Source organism: Erithacus rubecula (assembly GCF_903797595.1).
Source record: "Erithacus rubecula genome assembly, chromosome: 12".
Classification (NCBI taxonomy): domain Eukaryota; kingdom Metazoa; phylum Chordata; class Aves; order Passeriformes; family Muscicapidae; genus Erithacus; species Erithacus rubecula.
Window position 1 is genome coordinate 8,660,626 of NC_136664.1, and position 17,067 is coordinate 8,677,692.

At 36.5% G+C, this 17,067-nt stretch overlaps 1 protein-coding gene across 3 annotated transcripts in view; it reads left to right on the forward strand.

Moving 5' to 3' along the window:
- The window catches only part of SLC7A6 (solute carrier family 7 member 6), a 29,535-nt gene that overhangs the window by 7,798 nt on the left and 4,670 nt on the right, over positions 1 to 17,067 (forward strand). For all 3 annotated transcript variants that reach the window (XM_079316563.1, XM_079316562.1, XM_079316564.1), the window contains 4 exons: positions 2,489 to 2,614; positions 4,280 to 4,424; positions 6,906 to 7,029; positions 16,872 to 16,975. In XM_079316563.1, coding sequence (XP_079172689.1) covers positions 2,489 to 2,614; positions 4,280 to 4,424; positions 6,906 to 7,029; positions 16,872 to 16,975 — 499 coding nt within the window. The remainder of the gene's footprint in view (positions 1 to 2,488; positions 2,615 to 4,279; positions 4,425 to 6,905; positions 7,030 to 16,871; positions 16,976 to 17,067) is intronic.

Genomic DNA, 17,067 nt, shown 5'->3' on the forward strand with positions numbered 1-17,067 from the left:
CCTCTACATTTACTGTTAACGAAGAGGATTTAGCACCTCTTTTTTTTTAATGGAGACACATGACAGCAGGATCATTCTCAGGCAGGTGGAACAATTTACTTTAACAGTCTGTTTTATTGTTCAAATGCTTGTTCTGCCCTGCTTTAAGTGTCAATGCTAAGACTCACCCCTGCTCTACAGCTTCATTTAGCTGTTCAAGCTTAGACTTCTCCCTGTCCTGGCACGCTGATGTTGTTTGTCTCATCCCTAGCTCTGGATATGATTATTCCCTTAATAATGAAGCTGCTGGGAGTGGAAGTCTGCACATTGGTTAGGTACAGATTGTATGTGAGATTGGGTGGGTTTGTTGTGGAGTCTACTTTTGGTTTTGTTAGTTGGGATTTTTAGTTTTTAGTAACAGCAATACTAGAGCTTGAGTGAGAACAGTCTTTGTGTTATACAGCCTTACTTTGACAATCATTTTGGCAGTGGGGTGTCATCTGGTGCTACAGAACTAGACTTGAAAGTTCTCAGAAACTTTTAGTGACTGAACAATAATTAAGTTGAAGAAAACAGCATTTTTAACAAAAGAAAGAGAGATGTGGCTTATTCTGAATATTGATTGACTTTCTCTTTTTCCCTTATAAGGTATCAGAGTATCATTTCATCTGAAGTAGAGGCCAAGCCTTAACTCATTAATAATAATTAATCCCAGTGAAAATCGCTTTTAAAAATGTGGCTGAAATAAACCCAGCAAGCAAATATTCCAGTCACTAAAACTGAAGAGCAGAGACTGAGCAGAGTTGTTTTTGTTTCCTGAGGGCTCTTTGGGAGCTGCAGCAGTCCTGACTTTTGAAATGTGATACAACTGAGGTTTTTTTTCCCCCCCTCATCTTGCCATGCTCAGTTGAACCTCTTGTCCAGCTTGTCCAGACTGTCTAACATGTTAGTGCCATACTTGTCCCATCATTACCTTTCTTTTGTTATCTTTTAAAAGTTACTGTTTTCACTTTGGTAGCTGTGCTAAGGTCATTTTTATCTCTATGGTATCACACTATTCTTGGGTTATGGGAAAGGAAATAATATATCTATCTTTTTGTTTAATATTTTTTTATTGCTACCTTACTCCTGAAACAATCAAGTTTTGTTTTTATTCATATGCTTGTTTAAAATATGCAGTACAAGAAAATTATGTGGAGATAAAAAGTACAGTAGTATATAAACACTTTTTCACTAGCTAGAGGGAAAACTGAGATTTGGAGAAAATACTGTTTCCAATACAGAAGTTTCAATAATATAATGATAATTTGGCTAATAAAATTATGTGCCAAATTAGGATTTTGTTAAAGAAAGAATACTGAAGATACTGAATCCTATTCAGTATACAGCCCTTGAGTTCAGGCAGAGGTTGTCCTCCACTTCAGAGAAAGATAATGAATGCAAAAGCAAAGTGTTGACAGTTTTAAGAAATGTCTTGGGGAGCTTGATCATGTGAGTAAGTTTAGTCAGCAGCTACAAAATATTTGTGAGATCTGAAGTTCTCATTACAAGTTTCATTGCAATATTGTGAAATAGGTCTGACTAATTTATTTTGGGATAGAGGATTAAATACGCTCCGAATACCCATTACATTCTACCAGTTTGTAAAAATCCAGGCTACTGTTGTATTAGCTGTAATGCATCTGCTCTTTAGAACCTCAGAATGGTTTAGGTTGGAAGGGACCTGGAAGATCATCTTGTGCCACCCCTCTGCCATGGGCAGGGACACATCCCACTATTTCAAACTACTCCAAGCTCCATCCAGCCTGGCACTGAATGCTTCCAGGAATGGGGCACCCATGGGGCACCCCCAGCTTCCCTGGGCAACTCGTGCCAGTGCTTCATGACCCTCACATGGAAGAATGTCTTCATGACACCTAATCTAATCTAATCTAATCTAATCTAATCTACTTTATTTCTGGATAAAACCATTACCCCTTGTCCTCTCAGTGCATGCCCTTGTAAAATTGATATGTTGTCTCGTCATAATACAGTTCAGTAGAACTAGAAAAAAATAATTTAATCACCTGTAACCATACTTATCATTGCAGCTACTCCATGCATGTTGAATTCATCCTCAACCTAAAAGTGAAGCATGAAAAAACCTTCTCAAACACACTTTTACTATGCTTGCCCAAAGGAATTTCTAGATGATGTTTCATTTATTGGAACAATATTGGTACATTGAAATGAATTTCAGGGAAGTTGCACAGCGGAGGAGGGGTAACATTAGGAAAGTGGGTATGTAATCAGAGAGCAGGAAGGTCTTTGCTTCTGTCGATGAAACTGTTTAAAACATCTGTTTCCTGCTGTTTTGTTGGAACTGATGTGTATTTGGCTTAGTTTAAGCTAAGTATTGGTATAATGAGTATGTACATATTTAGATTACAATTAAAAGCTTTGAAAAATGAGTTAAACTGGGTGTTGTGCAAATAGTCTTGTAATTTTTTCTTTTTTCTTCCTTCCCTAGGTCTTCTAACATTTATAAATTGTGCCTATGTTAAGTGGGGCACACGTGTGCAGGATGTATTTACTTACGCTAAAGTTCTTGCTCTTATTGCCATCATCATCGCTGGACTCATTGAAATATTCCAGGGTAAGCTTGTAAAATTAAAGCAAAGGTTTGTGTTTATCAGTTAAATTGAGTGACTGATCTAAAGATTGTAAACTACCTCTGTATGTTTTATGAGATGCCTCAGTAAAAAAAGTATAATACAGCCACCTTGAAAATACCAGTAATACCAATGTTTGGCATTATCATGAAACAGTGTCATGAGATAGGATGAATATCTCAGTTGACTTTGAACTTGGTAAAAAAAGGTAATTGTTTGCTCAGCAATGTTGTGTTATTTACAGCCTGCAGTGCAGAATTAAAAAGGAAGTGAAAATAGCAATACACAGCGACAGAAAAATACAGTAGGAGTGGTGAAAGTTACAAATTTCTCTAAGGAACGTGCTACTTTACAGTGAGATCTATTTTATTTTTTTTTACAAGATGACTCTGCAGTCTGTAAGTGTCTGAAAGCGCAGATGTGCTAAGAATATGTAGGTAGATTTTTGAAGCTACAGCTCTGTTTTTACTCAATGCCTGAGCTGTTATAGCTATTGAGAATTAGAAAGTGTGTGTGTTGGGCATCGTGGGGAAGAATTTGTTGGTGTGTTACCTTTTAGAGCTGCTATAAAGGTCTGTCAATGTGACAATTTATGCCCTTTGCTCTGACAGGTTATTGTTAAAAGTTTATGAGCAAGATAATTGCTGGGAACTAATCAAGAATATGCATATGCTAGCACCATGTTTAATCCTTAGCACATCTGCCCATCCCTTGTATCGTAGATGTCTAGATATCGAGGTTGTTCATATCTTAATTTCCTGAACATTGTATCCTTTTTCTGTTCCTAACTCAGCAGTTACTCCACCTATGTCTGTGCCAAGAGAGTAGCAACATCTCATTAGGATAAAAAGTAGAGAAGAGAAATAAGTAAAGATATTTTAGAGGCCTCAAATAGTACAGCTTTAATGGTACAGCTTTAATCCATTAAGCACTTTAGGATGCTTAATATAGGGCAGTAACTTGCCTTTCTGTTTTTGGTGGTTTTGTGTATATTTTTATATATATAGTCTGAATATATAAACTGTGATGAACTTGACTTGCTTAAAGTCTAAAGATGGCACAAGTTTTCACAAGTACTAGTGAAACATACATACACTTTTAACTTGGAAAAATTTTATCTTAACAGTAATACTTTGTTTTCTGTTAATTATTCTCAGTTTTCTATTTTTAGTAGCAAAACCTTAAACATCCATGTAGGTGTTTATGTGGGGTTTTCTTGCCATAGTTATCTAAAGTAATTTGTAATCTTTATTTTCTGCATAGGCTAAAAGTTAGAAAATTTAAAAGGATATAGAAGAATAGAGTGGGTTATTTTCTAAATAGATAGGTAATAAACTCCCACACTTAACCTGAGTACTATCATTAATAGCTTAGTCTGAACTTAATGTTCCTGAACTTTTTGTGCCACTGTGGACAAACCAGGTGTTTAATTGTAGAACAATATCATATACAGTCCATAATTTTTAGTAGTTTTAAATGCCATGCTTATTTTCATGGCTAAAACATGGAGTAGAATTGGGAAAAAAAAGGTCTTATTAAGCAGGTTTGAAGGAATTAGAGTTTCTGAGGTATTTTTGTAATTGTTACATAATAAAATATTACTCACTGTATTTTATTATCCTGTCCTTCCTTGCCCCTTTTCCACACAGGACACACATGGTACTTTATGAACTCTTTTGCCGGATCCTCTACAGATATTGGAGAAATCTCCCTTGCGTTATATTCCGCCTTGTTTTCTTACTCTGGCTGGGATACACTCAATTATGTAACAGAAGAAATCAAAAACCCTGAAAGGTAAATGAATTCAGCTTTCTAAATGTGGATGGTTCCCAAGTTGCTGGATTTGTGGCTTTTATTGACTAATAAATTCTGAGCTTACACAGAAATTAGTAGAACTGTTCTGCTGGTGAGGCTGTGGATGACCACTAGCAAAGATTTACTAAACTCCATTAAATGTGAAAAAGACATGAAAACGTAAGAACAAATAAGTGTAGATGGTTGCAGGATGCTGATTCAATGCTAGATAAGCTTTCAGTTCAAGATGTTGATAGTAATTATTGTAATAGGTGTCAGTGTTGCAGTTGAACAGATACCGAAGTGCTGTCTGTGTTTATCTGTGCAATCATTCTGATTTCATATTTAAGAATATTAATATTTTTCATTAATTTATGTTCTAGAAGTGTGACTAACTAACCTTACCCAGTTGTGAGCAGACCTTCATGTTAGAATAGAATCCCCTTTGATAATTTTTACATCCTATTATAAGAAACAGCTCAGATCTCTATAGCTGAATGATAAAGAATGAAAGAGAGGGTTTTTTTAGTTCTCTCAACTCATTCTGACTTTTGCTGTTTATTCTCTTCTATGTTGGATATTGAATTTTATTCTGAGCATTTATCTAACCAGGAAATTTATCTATTAAAATAGTGGATAAGTACTTTAACTCTAAAAAAGCTTAGCTGTTTTTAGTTAGATTGAGTTCCAGATTAATAGTTTGTTTCTTTAAATCGTCTTGCAAATATTTGATACACATATTCAGAAGGTATATTCTGTATTTTCATCAGTAATTTGGTCCTTCAACTCATGTTTTTTTCTGCTGAAAACCTTCTTTGAGTATTGTTACAATACCTTTTCTTATTTTAAAAATTAGTATAGTGTTCTTTGTTATCAATTTGATAGCTCTTCTATTAGATGTATTGTTTTGAAAAACAATTTTTCTCACAGGATATTTAGCTGATAAAAATTTCTTCATAATCATTTGCTCTAAATAGGTATCAGTGCCTAATGCAAGCTTCATTCTTAGTAGAATGGTAGCTGGTAAAGTGAACTTCAAATTTCAGCTTTCTGCATTGACAGTTCTTGGGAATTAGGTATTCCAGACTTCTGCAGAATTGCTACAAGAATTACATGTTTTTCATATTCACTGGATTGGTAGTGTCTTAATGCTTCTCCACCCAAAAGCTGCAATCCACAATTTAGGTTTGACATCATCTCTTGGCATTAATCTTGGATGATGCAAAGTCATTAAAATGCTACTTCAGATTTTTGTTACATTGTGTAATATTTCTCAATTAAATTCAAAGTTTTCCTTTTTCTTCTCTATGCTGGGATTCACATGTCTCTTACTGTGAGTGTGCAACCTGAAAGAAAAGTCAGAACTCCCAGTTACTAATTTACTGATTTATATGGAGGACTGTGGGGTATGTTTGTTTTTCTGCTTCCATGGCAGCAGACAGAAACAGCTGGACTTCTGGGCCTCAGGAAGTTTTTGAGGAAACTTTCAAAGTTTTAATCAGACTGATAATTTTTAGGCTTGAGTATTTTTTGAGGTTTTTTGTTGTTGTTATTGAAAACAACATTCATGGCAAATGCACATCAATGTCACCCTGCTGTGTTTGCTTTCAGACTGGGCAAATGTGAGAGTAACACTTTCAGTTCTGCTTCCCCTTTTGAAATGTTTGAATGTTCCTGCGAGGTTTGAGGAGAGAATAAGGCTGAGTGAAGCCAAAGCCTAACATTAAAAATCTGTTTCTGCTCTGTGTTTTTTTTCTGTGGAGCTGCACACTTAGGGCTGTGAGTTTATCTCACAGTTAGCTCTTATCTGCTCACATCTAAAGGTTAGCAGTGTTTTCCTGTTACTCTTGACTTTTTTTTTTGTATAGCTTTCTAGACTTGTGTTTGCTAGTAAGATCCACCACGTGCTGGAGTTCATAGCTGTGCAGCAATTTTAGATCTGCATCTCTGTTGTGCAGCCCAGTTAGTTTGTTCTCTGCAGTGTTGAGTGCACATGAGAAGAACAGGTTTGGTTTAATAAATCTCCCTGCATCAGTTCCTGAAGTAAGTGCTGTAAGGACAGTCCCATTCCCCAGGGAGAAGGAGTACAGTACCTTGGAGCTCTGCCTCCTTGGGTTCTAAGTGTGGTAATTAACATGGACATTAGGAAATAATTTAAAGCATGTAAGTTTGAAGGCTCTTACTACAGATCTGGAAACCTTGAAGTTAGAGTATTTGAGAATCCCTTTTTACACATAATTTAGGTTTTACATTACTATAAAAATCAGATTTTTTCCAGTCTTCTAAATAAGAATTTCTAGTTATAAAAGAATCCAAACTCTGATTCCAGAGATACCTTTTTTGAAATCTTTATACTGGCTTCATTATTTTTATATCTCTTGTAAATGATACAAATAAATAACTTCAATTTGTTACTAATGGAATTTTTCTTTTTCTGCAGTTGTGGGTTTTGGAGTTTTGATCTTTTTTTTTGTCTTACAGGAACTTGCCCCTGGCTATTGCAGTGTCTATGCCAATTGTGACTATTATTTATATTATGACCAATGTAGCTTACTATACAGTGCTGGATGCCCAGGCTGTTCTCTCCAGTGATGCTGTGGCAGTGGTAAGTTGACCAAGTGTTACAAATGAGTGTTTGAGATCACTTAAAATATCATTGGTAGGGGTATGAGCTTAAAAACCACATTCAGTATTAAGCAACAACACACTAAGTCATTGGCAAGATTCACTCTATTACTTATGGGATAGTTAAGGCACACCAAGGAAAAACAAGCAACAACAAAACCAAATACAATTCAGACAATCAAAACAAATGAACCTGGAATCATGTGTGTGTGTGTGTGTGTATGTGTGAGAGTGAAGAAAGGATAGTGAGAGCAAGGACAGAAAGAAATGCAGCCCTTAAGTTTAAAAGCATCAGAAATAACAGTACTTTAACTTTACTTACCCCTTAAGCTTCAGCTATAGCTTAATGTTAACAATTTTAACAGTTGAATAGTGCTTGGCAGCTGTTAGCCTAACTTACTACTTAGAAGTTGAACTCAACAACTTAACAAAAGAACAACACTTAGCAGCATTTAGCTTAGTTTATAACTTAACTTTACTTACAGGCCTAACATAGTGAGATATCTAAGGTACTTAAACATCTAAGAAAGCAGTATTTCTCCCAGATTTGTTATTGCATATGTGCACATTTATGCACCCAGACAGAAGGAGTCAGTGCAAGCATGGTACCTGTGAAAAATTCCCCTCAGAGGTGAGTGAAATACTCACTTCAAATGCCTTTGCATCTTCCAGTGGGCACAGGGTCAGGCCTTGAGGAGTTACTTAATCCAGACAAATCTAAAAGCTAATAAAAGCCACAGTCCACTGTCTGTCCTGATTTCTGAAAAGCAACACAGGTTTTTCCCTAACAAAATTTGGAAGATACCCTCCTTTGACAGCAATAGAAATCTCCAATCCAGCCTATCCCCTAAGAGCATTCTGTGCCTGCTCTACTTCTCCTGCCCCTTGTCCTCACAGAGGTTTGCACAGCTGGATGGTGAATGGGATCAGGAAAAGGGAGCCCCTGGGAGAGTGAAGGAATGATTCCCTGGGGGACTTCCCAGTCAATCTTCCTGAGCACAGCAAGTGGCAGCTCTGCACAGCACTGGTGACCACATAAAGGAAGGGAGATGAATGCATGAACCTTACTACACATGTGAAACCCAGGCCTAAATTTTTGTGATTTTATATACACTTCATTGAGTTGTTCTTTGAGATTTTTTTTTTTTTATGAGTGAGTATATGTTTATCTTTGAGTCCATATATACATTTATGTATATATATATATGTTCTGTGCAGCTTTACATGAAATTGTAATAGTCAGAACTGGACAGATCAGATTTTCTTCTCTACTAAGGGATGTATGTGAACACGGAGGGGAAAAAATGAGGACTTAAAAATTGTATAAAGTCTTAGTCAATCTAATTGCATACAGAGATACTGAGTCACCAGGAAAAGAATGAAAAAGTATGTTTGTGAGTTCCAGAGTTTGCCTGTTTTACCTGTTGGGGTAATTTTAATAGAACTTAAAGAATGTTACAGATTTCTGGAAATCTAAACATTTAATTTTTCATTGTATCTCAGGTTTGTCAAACACCTGAATTTAGAAGCCAAACTAATGTTTTATCTAAGGCATTTTTACTGTGATGTCTCATCAGCTGGCAAACAATGCTCTTCTGATTGCTACTGCTTCCATCCCTTTTAGCACGATTAGGTGAAAGTGCAGCTGAAATTAACACATGAACTATTGAAGATTCCTTCTCACTGATATGAACAATTGCCCAGTTTAATGAAACCGATGTTAAACTTGATCTACTAAGACATTATCAAAATTGTCTGGGCCTGTGGAAGGATCCCTGTAGAATGGAGGAGCTGACACTGAGGAGCTGATCTGTGCATGCCATGTACTCTGCACTATGTGCAAAGTCAGGTTGGGTTGCACTAGGACAGTGCAGCATGTGTGCTCTTGTAGCTCATCTTTTAATTTAGCCTGTCCTGAAAGGGGAGCTCCTTTTAATGCTGGAGCTAAACTATGTGAAACTAAAAGGAGTAAGTGGCAGTAATTTGGAGAATTGCTTCAAAAGTTCACTTGCAGTTCAAATTCAATTCACTTAACTGGGGGGAGGGGAGGGAAAGAGCTAATGGCTGTATTTGAAAAGCCTCCTGTAATACAAAAACGTAAAAATCTTGATGGTGAAATTTCTCTGGGTGGTGGAAGAGAATTTTAACCTCAGTGGAATCTTTAAGGAGACTTAGGGGATTGTATTCAGTGGAAGAATGAAAGAAAGGCAGTGAGAATGAAGCTATTAAAAAAAAAATCTGATGAAAATGAGCCACTTTGATCTGCTCGGATATTCTACATGTGATACAAGATACAGGTTACTTACTGCCCTTTATGCAGTTGGTGAAAGTTGGTGTGGGCTGAAAATTATATTAATTAATTTTTAAAGAAACATGGTAGTAATATTGCTTAATTTTAGAGTCTGGTGTGGTCAAGCAGCAGTTACATTTAATCCTCGTTGCTATTGTGGAGAGAAATGAAGTAACTTTTTCCTTCTCAGTGAAGAGGCTTTGAGCTGCAAAGGGACAGGGTGAAGCTATTTCTGGTTTCTGAATGAACTAGAAGTTCTGAGTAAAAGAAGTATAAGGGTATCTTTCCACATCACCTTGTGTGCTCTTTTTCTTGGTGGCTTTGGGGCAAAAGAAATACCAAGGGATTATATAGGGGAAAAAAATAAAGAATGTCCTCCTTTTACATCACTATTGGCTTCAGTCCCAGTGTTGGGGCTAAGAAACAGAGTTTTTAAAGCTCTTTTGTTGAAGAAATTTAAGTGATACAGCAACATTTAGCTTAAAAATTCTGCAAATTCTCTTCAGGTGGTTGCTGATCGTGTCAAATCATTCACTTTTTCAATGATTCCTTTCAGAGTTTCACAGTTGATTTCTGGTTTACCTCCTTATGCAAGCCATAACAAACTTTGCTATTAAGTTTTATGGACATGAAAATTACTCTGTAGCACAAACACAAATAAAGAAGAGCAGACATTTTATCTCATCTTTCACTGTCACTTAACAGCCTTTTTTTTTGTTCTTTGAGACTACTACTGTGTTTTTTGTTTGTGAAAGTGATCACTGGCTCACAAGCACTGCTTTTGTCCCATGACAGGAAATATGCTGGCTGCCAGTGCACAGCTTGTTACCTGCTTCCTGTTTAGTCATGTTATGAGTCTTGAGTTTTACAATAGGTGATATTTGGTAGCTTACTTCTTTTACTTGGAAGAGTTAAAACTGTTTGGAGCAAACAGCTGGTTATCCTGCATAGCCAGATGTTACCTTTCTTGGAGCTGTAAAACTTACGTCAGTACACTGAGGATAAAGAGGATGACTTCAGTTGCATTTTTAAATATCATCTTGTGAGTCCAGTGTAGAACAATCACTTCACCCTGGTGCTTTTGTATTCTAGAGCAGGTTTGCTTTGCTTTGCCATGCTCCCTCAATGAACTGGAACATGGGAGGCGGTGTGTTCTAGCTCTTTTATTTTTCTTTGGTGTATAATTTAATAAATGTTGAGTATCTTTGCTCTAACTGAATTCAGACAGAAGTTTTTAAGTTCTTCTTAGACCTTTTGGGTTCTAATTCTCTTCCTTCATTTGCTTCACTGGCTTCTTTTCTGAAGAGGAAAATATACTTGTCCTTAGCCATCAGTGTCATGTTCCTCTTCTTTGCTTGCATGGTCACTTCCCAGTAAGGTTTCTTTGGATGAAGAGCACATTCCATGCCTTATAACTGCAGAGCTCTTCATTAGGGGCAGGCAGTTGCTTTTAGAGTGAGAGCTGTTCAGGAGGTGATTTGCCTTCTTTCTTGGAGCTAGAGGTGATTCACTGCCAATGCAACACTCCTGGTGCCAGCTACATGGAAGTTCTCTGGCTTTGGAGTCCAAGCTGAAAAGCTGGGCTAAACCTGAGAATGCTATCTATGTTGCTTTTTCAGTATGAGATAGGTCAGAGAAAACACTGAACCCTTGTTCTACAGCTGTCTGGGGGAGATACTGAGAAGAGATAAACACCTGAGTAGGTTTTGATCAAATATCTTCAGCACCTCCATGAAAATATAAAATACAAACTGTTTTACTGTTGGAGCTGACATTGGAAATTTTAATGTGGGCTGTACAGAAGAGACATCTTACATGCAAATAGGAATGCAGTATATTAATGCAGCAGAGTAGTGCTGCTTCTCTTGCTGTAAGATTGTATTCGGTGACCTAAAAGTGAAGTGGGAATTTTGTGCTGGACCTTTTACTGCACTGGTACCTTTTTCCCAAGAAGGCATTGCTAATAATGCAAGGAGAGAATAATGTCTGTTTGAGTAGAATTGATCAACAGCATGGTAATTGCAACAAGAATTACAGGAAACACATTTAAATTGTTTTCTTTTGCACCTTTACAATTTTCTGGGTTTGGTTGCTCTTTCTTTTAAAATATGTAACATTAAATCTACTTTGGTCAGTGGGGAAAGATGTCATACAGTATCCTGACAATGTAATCTGTGGCAGTGGGAGAAAGCTTCTGTTCAGGTGCTTTTTTTTGCATGTGCAGCTTCCTGATTGCCATAAATCAAGAGTTTGTTTCTCTTAGGCAGTAGCACCTTAGAGTCCTCAGAAGCTCAAAATTAAGAAAACATACTGTAGTTCTGACTGCCAGATCTTCCTGTAATGTGTGAATGTATTTATTCTTCACCTCAACAGAAATGTCATGCAGAATTAGTTGTGTTTCAAAAATACCAGTCATATCACTTATATATATATATATATATGTGTGTGTATATATATATATATATATACACACACACACATATAAGTCCCCTTACTGCTCTGTATGATTTTCAGGGTAAGAATGTTAATAAAACTTGGTCTGGAAAAGCTCCTGGACAACAGAATCTTGAAAAGAGTTACATGAAGAGCCTCCATAGATGTCTTTTAAACTTTCCTAATGGAAACACCTCATAGCCTTTGGGTAATTTTTGTTTCCTATTCATGTTAAGCTACCTTCTCTTTGCATTTCTCCATCAGTCCCTCCAATAAATACTGTTTGGTGCTTTGCCAGCCTCACATGTGCTTGTGGCTCCATATGCTCTCAGAATAGCCTGACATTTCCTGTGTGCCTCTAAGTGCATTTCTAGTGTGCAGCTAGGTGTGATGAAACAGTTCTCATCTTGTGATTTGTAATATGAATGTGGGTCTTGCTGCTCACCTGTGTGCCTGAATTACTGAGTGTGAGGCAGTAGCCTGTGTATTTTGTTGTGGCAGCTCTTGATGCTAGAATTTCTGCTGCTTTTAGTTCAATCTGTTTGTACAGAACTGTTATTTGGACCTTTAAAGGACATAAAGGGTTCTTGCAAACCATTCACAACTTACCAGCTGATGATCATGAGATCAAACTAACCCAAGGCAAAAAATAAAATGTAGTTTAATCAGTCTTTCATGCCTTGAAACAAAGCTGTAATTCAGTTTTTGGCCATTCTTCTGGGAGTAATGTAACATTTTAGTCATGATGAAATAAGGGCAGTTCAGCTGAGAAGTGCATGGCTGGAAGACCTCTTCCTTCATTATTACTCTCTGATGATGGTTTGGAAAAAAAAAAATCAAAACTAAAGAGAACAATTCCAGGTGTATGTCCTACAGTGTGCATGTACCTATGTATACTTTATATATTCAATGGATGGGAGGGCATAAAAGAACTTTATCTGTATTGCAAGTGTTACATCAGCAGTGCTCTGAATTCTCTGTTTCCAAGCTGTTAGAAGCAGTTATATTTCAAGTCTGGACTGCAGGACTTCTCAGACTATAGCAGAGATGACAATTTAATCTCTTAATCCTTCTTGCTCTTTAGACTTTCTCAGAAGAATCCTGAGATGATATCCATCCCCATAGTGGTGGCTTTCTCCTGTTATGGTGGACTAAATGTTTCTGCTTATAGCTGCCTCCAGGTACGCCCCTCTGTCATCCTCCACATACCTTTGTCAATGCTCCATTCTTTCCCCCATTGTAGCTCATTTGTTTTTGTAAATATACTTCATAACTCCCAGAAGCAGTGGTAGTTAAAGTGGAATTGGTGAGGAGCTCAGCTCAGAGCCCAGGTCTGGCTCATTTGTGGAGGATTCATTATTGTACAATTGTGTTTTCAGCAGAAAGCAGCCACTAACTCTTCTACTTTTCCCTTCCCCTTCCCTTCTTGTGCAGTGCACTCTGTGTGTGCTTGATAACTTGATTTCTTCTACTTTTCTCTGCCCTGCCTTCTTATGCAAAATAATCCTCTGCTATGCATGCAGTGAATGTTTATTGTGGCTGCTTTTACTTAGACTTCAGTAACTCTTTTAGCAAGAAACACTGTGGAAATCTTTATTCACAAGAGACTATAGCTGAGCTTTAGAGAAGACATTTCTTGGCATCTGTTGAAAAAAGGGTATTGAAGGATTTATACATTTGTACTGAAGTGTCTGAGTAGTAGTAAGGAACTTGGCTGATTTTTGTTATGAATAAAGGTGAAACCCTGTCAGAAAATACCTGCCTGAAGGCAGGTGGGTCTTTATATTCATGTTAAGCTGGTTAATATCAATTGATAGATTAGCCAAACTTTAGGTACCTTTCAACATTTTTTTTGCTGAAAGTAATTTTCAGGCAGATCTATTTGGCAAACCAAGCTGAAGATTTTTAGATGATTCTTGATTAAAATAGTCTTTTGTATTGCCTCACCTCAAGTTTAGCTCTTGAAATTTCTCTACCCTTTGCTCTGTCAGGAATCCCAACTACAGCATTAGAAAGTACATTGACAGTGTCTGGTAGAGATTTGTCACTACATTACTCTCTTTTTTGAAGAGTCTGACTTGTACAGCTCTAGGGAAATCACTTATTTATTTAGCCTATTTTATTTAAGATTTGAGCTGGATCAACAGTTGAGGTGGAACATAGCCTGCATCCAGAATACATTGAATCTGTAGCATTTTGATCTATATATAATTTCTGTGTTTTACTGTTCATATGGATGTTTGTTGTTTTCCAAGATATGTGAAACAGTATTAGCATATCCTAGAACAATTGAATATACATTACAGGATTCAAATATCCTTTGAGTTAGTCCTGCCCCTGCCATTCACACTGGCCCATTACCAGATGTTTCAAAAGGAAATGGAAAATGCTTGCAAAGAACATCTTTGGGGGGAAAATATTCTCCATATGATATATTAGCTAATTCAGCATAAGATTACATTCATAAGGTTTTTCTCTCTTCTTTAACTTCAGCTGTTAATATTATTTATCTAAATGCTTATCCTTTAGGCAATTTTACTAAACATTTTAATTCTCTAACATCTTGTGCTGTATCTTAACTTTCTATATTAAAACAAAAAATCCTCCAGGAGTTTTGTGTCTGGCAATTTCACTTATTGTTTGGCATCAGAAATCAGCAGTTCAGGTTTAAATATTCCTTTAAGATATTACAACAATTGCTTATTAGAATTTTCATCTTGTCCTCATTCTTCTTCTGGAGGAGTTGTCTTAATTCATTGACTGGATTATAATAAATTACATTCTGCTTCAGGGGACTGGATTTTTCAGTGCTGCATTTATATTCAATAAGGACCTGAGAGAAGAACTTTGAGTTCTGGGAATTAATTAGTCTTGAGCAGCAGAAATCTTTTATATACAATGATGTAAATTACTAGTTTCAGTTTCAATTGGCTGAAAATGTAATCCATGGCATACAGAACACATTTTTTATGGAATGATCTTCTGCTAAATTGATGTTCTGATTTCAGCATGAAATAGAACAGGTACATGGCCTAGTTATTTTATAATTTTCTCATGTTATTTTTTATAATGTCTGTAGGAATCTGTGTGCATTTTTCCACCCTGTGTTGAAGCTCCATTTTGAGGGAATCTGTGCTAAGATGGATAAACTAAAAGTGCTCAGGAAGAGAGGTGCCTCTGAGAATAGGATGACACAGCTGATGCATTGACTTTGAGCCTTTAGGCAAGGTTGCATTGAAGTGATTATGAGGTTTTGCACTGTCCTTTAGCAGCAGGAAATCCTGTCTGCCTTTGAGGCTCAACTAAATCACACAAAAGGATGGACCATTTTTAGTATTAATGATGATACACAGCAGAGTTGGATTCTGACCCAAAACCTTCATTATGTGCTGGACAAAGCACTTTTTCAATGCAGACAAAGAACAGGAAACTATAGCTGGCCAAGCCTTGGTTTATGAATTTCTCAGCATTTGAGGCTTAAAGGTTGATATTATATACAGGGTTTTGACTCAAGAAAATCAAACAGTCATGTAACAAAAAAAGCCCCAAACTGACTATATTAAGTATTTTAGGCTTTTTTGACCTACAAAAATATTAAGCAAACAGATCCTAGTGCACTGCTATTGATGATCTGATTCCTGAAGTAATTAAAATTTGACCACTTTTAAATAGAGATATGGTACAGATAAAGGCCATTCTGAGTGTTTGCCACCTTTAATGGAGCTCCTTAGCTCATAAATATTATGATCAAGACCAATGCATTGAAGGGGAGGTCAAGGGCAAGGTGTTTAAAAATAGTAAAATGCTAAAAACTGATGAAATTTTTTTGTAATAGACAAACCTGCAGAAAGCTGAATTGCTATATATGCTTTTTATTTATGAGGATCTTGAAATGTATAAAGCAAGAGAGACATAAGACAGTGATTTAGAGAAAGGTTCATAAGAGTTTTAGATTACTGCTGCTTGCTAAGGTATAAAATGTTCAAATCTCTTTGTTTGAATACTGCTTATACATGATAATGCACCTTTCTGTTTCCTTAAATAGTGACTTCATGCTGTCTAATGTAGACATTATTCTTTTGCTACCATGACTGTTAGTTTGCTTCTGTAAAAGAAATCATGGAAGTGATTTAGTTATGTGTAGGTGGAATTGGGATGGGTAGGAAGGCTTCCACCCATCCTGTGAACTCAGCCTGAGGGCATTTCTGCTTAACTTCCTGCTAATGTCCAGATATGTGCAGACCAAGACCAAGAAGGGAGTAGAATACCTGTCAGTCTGCATGAATTCAATTTCTTCATGTTTCAAATGTGTTGTCTGATACTCTAAATCTCTCTCCTTTTTTTCTCCATCTAGGAGATTGAACAGAATAGACTAGGACAGTATATTGTAAATTATTACTCATTTTTGTTTTAGATCCAAGATTGCTGGCAATCAGGGGCTCTTCCACTTGCTGTGAAATTTTGATGCTCCTGACTTCTTGGCTTCAGAGCTCTACCATGGACAATCAGCAGTTTGTTGCAGTATTGTCTAGCAACTGATAAGATAACTTGCTCTGTCATTTGCCAAGCTGTGAGAGTAAAGCCCAGGGGCCCTGCCAGTGGAGCTGAAGGAAAATATATTGCTTAGGAAACTGCAAAAAAAGGAAAATAAAATGGATTGCTAGAATAGTATCTGTAAACAGTATGTGTGATGTTGGCTGTAGTTATTCATTGCAATATGGCACTTCCCTGTTTGGTTAGGTAATATTTTTATTTTTAGTAGTACAAAGAATGTTCACATGTGTTCACTTGAGTTCAGTTAGAGAATAAAATATATTAGGATTGGGAAGAAAATTCTCAAAGCATTTTGCTTTCCTTTGTGAGCATTATTTCTGTGAGCAGAAAATATGACTTCAGGTGCTTGGCTAAAGAAATTTGTGCTTATTTAGAATCCATAAATACCTAAGAAAGCTATGTGATTCTTTGTGTTGCATTATGGACTGTCCTTACTATGTTACTCTTTTTCCATACATGCATATTACAAAAGCTCTGATGTCATTTTTTTACATATTCTTTTTTGCAAATATTTTCATGTTTCCTTTTCTTTTCTCTTTCATCAGACATTTGCTGACCGGGTATTTGGTATATTCAGCTGGACAATTCCCATTGCTGTAGCCTTTTCTTGTTTTGGTGGACTTAATGCTTCAATTCTAGCATCATCAAGGTAGTGCATATCTCTTTCAGTTTGACAAATATTTGTAAGTCTTTTTACATGTTTACTGTTTCTGATCTATTATGAGAGAGGCAAAACCACTT